This window comes from Nanorana parkeri, unplaced genomic scaffold, assembly GCF_000935625.1.
Source record: "Nanorana parkeri isolate BGI_ZX_2015 unplaced genomic scaffold, ASM93562v1 scaffold210, whole genome shotgun sequence".
In the NCBI taxonomy this organism is placed as follows: Eukaryota; Metazoa; Chordata; class Amphibia; order Anura; family Dicroglossidae; genus Nanorana; species Nanorana parkeri.
Genome location: NW_017306478.1, coordinates 1,448,849 through 1,457,292, shown reverse-complemented (window position 1 = coordinate 1,457,292; position 8,444 = coordinate 1,448,849). Strand labels below are relative to the sequence as shown.

At 46.8% G+C, this 8,444-nt stretch overlaps 1 protein-coding gene across 3 annotated transcripts in view; it reads right to left on the bottom strand.

Annotated features, from left to right (window-relative positions):
- Positions 1-358: 358 nt before the first annotated feature.
- ST8SIA5 (ST8 alpha-N-acetyl-neuraminide alpha-2,8-sialyltransferase 5) overlaps positions 359-8,444 on the bottom strand; it is a 52,696-nt gene continuing 44,610 nt past the window's right edge. For all 3 annotated transcript variants that reach the window (XM_018555715.1, XM_018555716.1, XM_018555717.1), the window contains 3 exons: positions 5,853-5,965; positions 2,174-2,266; positions 359-1,114 (listed from right to left, as the gene is read on the bottom strand). In XM_018555715.1, the coding sequence (XP_018411217.1) occupies positions 652-1,114; positions 2,174-2,266; positions 5,853-5,965 (669 nt within the window). In that variant the 3' untranslated portion in view covers positions 359-651. The remainder of the gene's footprint in view (positions 1,115-2,173; positions 2,267-5,852; positions 5,966-8,444) is intronic.

The window sequence follows — 8,444 nt, the reverse complement described above, 5'->3', positions numbered from 1 at the left end:
TCAGTTGGCCTTACAGTTGCTCTTTCGGCTGAATCTTGTGGAAAGCTCTCTCAGAAGAGCAGAGGCTGCAATAGCCAAGGGGGATGGGAGAGGGTAAGGGCAACTGCATATTAATGGTATTGGCTTTGGAATTGGATGATCAACAAGCTCACACAGGAGTTATGATCAGGTGTCCACAAACTTTTGGTCATATTCTATTTCCAAAGATGGTTATTTCACTGACCCACCTTATGCTATCAAATTTGCCGAAAAGCAGACCTACACTTTAAAAGTAAAAAAAAATAATCAAAAAGTTGGCTGACAGACATAAAACAGTGATATTGGAATTGTACTTCCCCATTGTTGTCCTTCCCTTTCCTATCCTGACATGGTATCTTAAAAGCTTTCATGGCAGATGCTGGTAGATACAGTGTGTGCTATATTGTCTTATGTGCTTTGTCGATTTGTAGCTGTCCAACCAGTGCTGATGGCGATGCGTTATTTTCTGTTTGGCGTTCCTATTATCTTTAACACTGACGCGAGTCTTAGGTAGCAGCTCTGGCGAGAACCAGACTGCCTGGAGGCCTTATCCTATGATGTTTGCTCAAATCAATTATTGCATAATTTCATTTGCACAAGCGGCATATCCATGGCGCGTGCGGAGACGGGCTCCTAGCTGCAACTGCCCGTGTGTACGCGCAAGATGCCCTTGCTGTGCATATGGATGAAGTTGAAGAGCTCAGAAGGCATGGCATGGAAGCCTGGTCGAGGCTTGACATTGTCATAGTAGTGGTGGGTAATAAAGATCCCTGATGGGTTCATAGGGAAACCCCAAAATCCATAGAGGTGGACCTCATCACACAGTTCAAGAGCGGTGGTCACCAGGATCAGGCCACTGCTGATGCGTTTCGCGCGTACGCCTTGAATGAACCAGAAACGGGAGACGTTGAAGAGATACTGTGGGTGGAAATAATAGACGGACTGCTGGGACTCAAAGTCGTCCAAGACGTACTTGACTCGGATGGACACATCTGTGTTGCGGGTGTTGTAGAAGGCAGGGAGGAGGATAGAGGCGTTCTCATAACCCTGTAGCACGTCGTAGAAAGGTTTCCGCCATTTCTCCAGCTTCTGGAACCTGGAAACCAAATAATAGTCATCAGTGTCCAGCTTGTATTGGTCTTAAAGGGACACTGTTACTTTTCATGACAGGGGCAATGTCTGCTGACAGCCCACCCCTTAAATGACTTATACTCACCAATCCAAACTTCTTCGCTGGGGCTTCTGGGTATGGGGCAAGTGATCTTAACCATGTGACAATGCTTGGGTCTGAGTGTCCAATCACTAGGCTTGAACACTTGTGATAGGGCAGTGACATAAAGCACCTGGGTAAGATGCAACACTGGGTGGACTGAGGCTAGGTTCACACCTAGGCGATTCAGATGGCGAGCTGTTTTTGCGCCGTTGTCACACATTTTCGATTGTGCGACTGTCCATTGTAAACCGCGCGATTGTCGCGCGCTTTTCAATGCATAGAGATATCTATGGGACCCAAACCGTGTGACAACCGCCCGAAAATAGCTCCTGCTCCTTTTCGCGCGATTTTGGTCGCGCGACAAACCGCAAAGGTGTGAGCAGCCTCCATTGACTTCATTGCGAATCTGTGTGTTGCGCGATATCGTGCGCGATAAATCGCCTAGGTGTGCATCGGCCCTTATGCAGCAGAGAGGTGGTGAAAGAGCATGAATCAGTGAGTATACCTTGAAGGAGGGGGTGGGCTATCAGGAGACAATGGCTAGGCCACATGACAGTGTCTTTAAAAATTGTCCTGGACCATGGAGCCACATTTTTGCCCATAGATAACCATCTATCTGGCCACCTCTTGTGGTCTGTTTTTGGAAATCCAAACAGTGGCAAAGGACAATCGATCAGGAGGAAGATCTGGGTCAATGTGGTTGATCAAAGGTTTCACAATTCTTCTGACCGGTGTCTGGAGGTAAAAAGGCTGCAAACTGACCTTCTGCTGCATTATAAATAAACCACCTATTTCCACCCATTTATGTCACCCCTAAAATTGCAGGTCAATTAATTTTCCACGTGTGTATGAAGCTTCTCAGGCTACAAACCCTCCAAAATGATGGTTTCCCCCTATGGCTCCTTTACCCTTTGAAGTCAAATATGAGTGAACATTTCTGACCTCTCGGTTATAATGCTTGGGTTGATTGTCACCACATCTGTCTTCATCCCGACATCTGCCACGTATTTTTTAGAGATAGGAGGTAAATTGCACCTTAAAACACAAAAATGAACACACTGTTAAAGGGAGAGTATATTGGAATCCCAGTGAGCACTTATTCTGAGTAGTCATTCATTACCCTGAAGCCTTTTTATATACCTTTCTTGTTTTTCACAAGCATGCTCAAACAAATCTATGTCATATTATTAAATATAGAAATCTGCACATTAGCCACTGCAGGGAGAGTTCATTAGTCCCTACCATCACTCAACCTCCCTGCCTAACAGCTGCTGCTGAGTTAAGCTGTCGGCCACACATTGTTTTCATTAGGTCGGCCGACTCATAGACTTACATCATGAGAAGAAGCGGTAAAGCACAGCCATTGTGTAGCACTGCAAAGCAGGAAGCAGAGCCTTCATGTGTAATGTACAAATATGGGTGCCCCCATGTATATATGTGATAACACATTATGCACAGCCCATAGATTTCAGTCATAATAAAGCCATTTTACAACAAGTGGGAGCAGCAAAACTATCACAGCAGTGGTTATGCCGTATGACCGTCCACTATAAAGAGGGTCTTCAAATCCACACTGCAGTCAGTGGTAGTAAAAAATGGGCCAGTGTTGGTGGTTGGTTGTCAGTGGGAGTTAAAAAACCCTCCAGCTCCAGTGGTCAAAGGGAGGAGGAATACTGCCCCATCATTGGTAGCAGGGGGAGAAATAGTAGCCCATGGTTGGTGTATGTGGGAGAAATAGTGGCCCCTGGTTGGTGTCAGTGGAAAGAATAGTGCCCCATGGCTGGTGTCCGTGGGAGGATTACAGCCCCATAGTTGGCGTCAGTAGGTAAAATAGTGCCCCATTGTTGGTGTCAGTGGATGAAATAGTGCCCCATTGTTGGTGTCATTGGGAGGATTAGTGCCCCATGTTTGGTGTCAATGGGTGGAATAGAGCCCCCATGGTTGCTGTCAGTGGAAGGAATAGTGTCCCACAGTTGCTCTATGTGGGAGAAAAAGCAGCCCATGGTTGATTTCCTATTGTTGGTGTCAGTGGGAGGAATAGTGCCCAATCATTGCTATTAGTGGGAGGAATAATGTCCCATCATTGGTGTCACTGGGAGGAATAGTGCCCCATCATTGGTGTCAGGGGGAAGAATAGTGCCCCATCATTGGTGTCAGGGGGAAGAATAGTGCCCCATCATTGGTGTCAGGGGGAAGAATAGTGCCCCATCATTGGTGTCAGGGGGAAGAATAGTGCCCCATCATTGGTGTCAGGGGGAAGAATAGTGCCCCATCATTGGTGTCAGGGGGAAGAATAGTGCCCCATCATTGGTGTCAGGGGGAAGAATAGTGCCCCATCATTGGTGTCAGGGGGAAGAATAGTGCCCCATCATTGGTGTCAGGGGGAAGAATAGTGCCCCATCATTGGTGTCAGGGGGAAGAATAGTGCCCCATCATTGGTGTCAGGGGGAAGAATAGTGCCCCATCATTGGTGTCAGGGGGAAGAATAGTGCCCCATCATTGGTGTCAGGGGGAAGAATAGTGCCCCATCATTGGTGTCAGGGGGAAGAATAGTGCCCCATCATTGGTGTCAGGGGGAAGAATAGTGCCCCATCATTGGTGTCAGGGGGAAGAATAGTGCCCCATCATTGGTGTCAGGGGGAAGAATAGTGCCCCATCATTGGTGTCAGGGGGAAGAATAGTGCCCCATCATTGGTGTCAGGGGGAAGAATAGTGCCCCATCATTGGTGTCAGGGGGAAGAATAGTGCCCCATCATTGGTGTCAGGGGGAAGAATAGTGCCCCATCATTGGTGTCAGGGGGAAGAATAGTGCCCCATCATTGGTGTCAGGGGGAAGAATAGTGCCCCATCATTGGTGTCAGGGGGAAGAATAGTGCCCCATCATTGGTGTCAGGGGGAAGAATAGTGCCCCATCATTGGTGTCAGGGGGAAGAATAGTGCCCCATCATTGGTGTCAGGGGGAAGAATAGTGCCCCATCATTGGTGTCAGGGGGAAGAATAGTGCCCCATCATTGGTGTCAGGGGGAAGAATAGTGCCCCATCATTGGTGTCAGGGGGAAGAATAGTGCCCCATCATTGGTGTCAGGGGGAAGAATAGTGCCCCATCATTGGTGTCAGGGGGAAGAATAGTGCCCCATCATTGGTGTCAGGGGGAAGAATAGTGCCCCATCATTGGTGTCAGGGGGAAGAATAGTGCCCCATCATTGGTGTCAGGGGGAAGAATAGTGCCCCATCATTGGTGTCAGGGGGAAGAATAGTGCCCCATCATTGGTGTCAGGGGGAAGAATAGTGCCCCATCATTGGTGTCAGGGGGAAGAATAGTGCCCCATCATTGGTGTCAGGGGGAAGAATAGTGCCCCATCATTGGTGTCAGGGGGAAGAATAGTGCCCCATCATTGGTGTCAGGGGGAAGAATAGTGCCCCATCATTGGTGTCAGGGGGAAGAATAGTGCCCCATCATTGGTGTCAGGGGGAAGAATAGTGCCCCATCATTGGTGTCAGGGGGAAGAATAGTGCCCCATCATTGGTGTCAGGGGGAAGAATAGTGCCCCATCATTGGTGTCAGGGGGAAGAATAGTGCCCCATCATTGGTGTCAGGGGGAAGAATAGTGCCCCATCATTGGTGTCAGGGGGAAGAATAGTGCCCCATCATTGGTGTCAGGGGGAAGAATAGTGCCCCATCATTGGTGTCAGGGGGAAGAATAGTGCCCCATCATTGGTGTCAGGGGGAAGAATAGTGCCCCATCATTGGTGTCAGGGGGAAGAATAGTGCCCCATCATTGGTGTCAGGGGGAAGAATAGTGCCCCATCATTGGTGTCAGGGGGAAGAATAGTGCCCCATCATTGGTGTCAGGGGGAAGAATAGTGCCCCATCATTGGTGTCAGGGGGAAGAATAGTGCCCCATCATTGGTGTCAGGGGGAAGAATAGTGCCCCATCATTGGTGTCAGGGGGAAGAATAGTGCCCCATCATTGGTGTCAGGGGGAAGAATAGTGCCCCATCATTGGTGTCAGGGGGAAGAATAGTGCCCCATCATTGGTGTCAGGGGGAAGAATAGTGCCCCATCATTGGTGTCAGGGGGAAGAATAGTGCCCCATCATTGGTGTCAGTGGGGGAATAGTGCCTCATCATTGGTGTCAGTGGGGGAATAGTGCCTCATCATTTGTTTTAGTGATCGGAATAGTGACCGTTGGTGTCATTGGTATTTGGCAAGCTCACCGCCTCCCAGTATTGGTATTTAGTGGCACTTGCCATTGTTTAAGTTTCATATCCTGTGCTGCTCCTCTGCATGCCAGATGATTTAATGGCAGAAATTAGACAGGCACTGTTGAGCAGGAGGTAACTCCACATGACGGTGTCTGCATAAATACATTACCTTATATTCTATTTTCTGGCACCCATTGTAACTCTGTATACAGCAGCACCAATATACAAAGAGAAGTCTCTACATTTAGTGGGTCTTAGTTTGGAGGCCGCTACTACAGCATCCAATCAGATTCCAGGTTACCAGAGTCAGATAGATAAAAGGCTAATTATGAATAATATAATTCTTGTTGTTTTGGATTAACACACCTGACCCCGAGGGCCAAGAAACGATGGGAATAATCTGAATTTCAATTACCTGTAGACAAAATCTGCACTGTCTATTTCTTTTCCACATTTGCTTTTTTTCAATATTCCTCCATTGCCCACCACAGCACACTTCCTAAACTGAGACCGAGAATAAGGCATATCCTGTGAGAAATAAAACACAACAACCGTCATAACAGACTCAATGGCTTTACAACTCACGACATAATATCCCTCTTCATCTATCAGTTGTACGCGATCGGTGGCTGCGTCCACTGCTTTTGTATTGGAAATGTTGTCCCTTACTTAATTCCTGTTGCATGTATTCTTGAAAACTTGTTCAATAAAATAATTTATAAAAAAAAATAATTTCCCTCTTCAGTTTGGATCATATAAAAGAGTATATACACACTATATGGCCAAAACGTTGTAGGCACCACACCTACTATATGGGCAAAAGTATGTAGAAACCTCACCAAGTTACTGAGCTCAGATGTTTCCAATGAAGGGCATGGTTAATGCTACTAGGCACTTCCACATGTGTGGTAACAGATTGGTGAAGAGCTTTTTCTGTTCCAGCATGACTGTGCCCCTGTATTCAAAGCCAACTCCATAAAGACATGGTCTAATGAGTTTGGTGTGAAGGAACTCGGGTGGCCTGCACATGATCTGAACCCTACAGCACACCTTTGTGATGAACTGGAACACCAATTACGAGCCAGGTCTTCTTCTTCTTCAACATCAGTACCTGACCTCAAAAATGATCTTTTGGCTGAATGGGTACAAATTCCCACAAACACCATCCAAAGTCTTAAAGTAGTATTAAGGTCTGGGCGTTTTTTACCTTAATGTATTCTTTGCATTAGGGTAAAAACGGCCCAGCACCTTTTTTCTACCCCAGTCCCCTCCACACTTACCTGTCAGCTGCGCTCGTCCCCGCCGCCGGTCCGAAGCGATCCCCGAACATCCGGGTTGCGGAGGGAAGATATTGATGGCAGAGGAGCCATGGCTCCTTCTGCCATCAATTAAAGAGGGAAGGGGCATGGCCTGCCACAGGGCTGTGTGTGTCTATGGACGCACTCAGCCACTGCGGAAACGAGCGTGCACGGGTGCCTCCACTAGAACGATGGTGGCACCCGTGCAGGGGGTGGGGGGAAAAGCGCTGTTGGGAGCCACTAAAAAAGGAGGAATTAGAAACTTTTAAAGAAAAAGAGCAACAGCCTCCAGCAAAGGAGGGTCTCCTTAAAGGAGAAATTTAAAAAAATAGGCTTTAATATAACTTTAAGAAAAGCCTTCCCAGAGGAGTGGAGGCTGTTATAGTTGGAAACGATGGGGAAGGGCACAACCTTACATTAATGTTCACGGTTTTGGCATGGGATGTCCAACAAGCTCACAAGGGGTGATGACCAGATATCTACAAACGTTTGGCCATATAGTGTATGTTACAGTACCCAAAAATATCAGTGGTGGGATTGACCTTTAAAAACATTTGTATACATTCCTGAAAAAGAAATGGCAAACATATCTCCTCTATTTCTATACATATATTGCTGCACTTTTTTTAGCAGTATAGTCATTTTGGAACTGGGAGTATTTATCATTTAACATGGAACTCCAGCCCAACCCTTTTTTGGATAATGGGTAGTAAAGATTTATGGTTTATATTGCTGGCTATGATCCCAATGAAGAGATATCTCCGCACTTCCTGTCTCCATGACCACTGTCCCTTGGACTAAAGGAAATCCTTCCCAGTAGGTCAATTAAAACGTGACAGAGGTTTTTATATTAAACAAAATAGTTTGCACTGGAAGTAGGTATGTCGGCACCAGCCGCAACAATGTATGTATAGATGTAAAATGGAAGGCTTGTATGTTGCGCTCGGTTCAAAATCTATTTGGTTTGTCCGTGATATATCATCAAATCAATAGTTTATATAAGTCGATGTGGTGAAAGGTGATAATACAATTAAATGAACACAATCTATATAAAAACTAATGTGTATATACTAAATGTGGATGTGTGATCACAAATGCTAATAAATAAAGTATGTGAAAAAACTGAGTGATGGCTTTTAAGCGGAAGTGACTTGAAAAGTATCAAAAAGTGCTAAATAGCCGTGTCTAGTACAAACTGTGAACCCAAAGGCGCACAGTGAAATTGGTGCAAAAAAATGGATTGTGTACTGCCGTCTAAGTGAAATCTACCTATGAATTATTGTGCCAGACAATAAAACAGTGAGATGGTGATCTAGAGCAGTGGTTCTCAACTCGTGGGTCGCGACCCAAAAGTGGGTCGCGACACCCTCTGCAGTGGGTCGCGGCGTCATGTCTGCATAGACCGGCCCATCTGCATTAGAGAGAACTAGAGGGGGAATTTGTGGTTCAGCCTGTGGAACCTCATAATGTCAAACTGTCCCCTCTCTCCCGGCCTCCCCCGGGCTCTCCGATAAAGTGGTATGGCCCGGGGAGAGAGGGGACTATTTCCTCACTTTCGGGCCGGCGCATTAATATCGGGCCGCGGCGCCCGACAATTAAGTAATAGTTCCGGTCTGCACGGGAGAGTACAGCAGATATCAATCCGCCGCTGTATCTACTGTACTCTCCAGTCCAGATAGTTCAGTCGGCTGGAATCAGAGAAAGGTAGG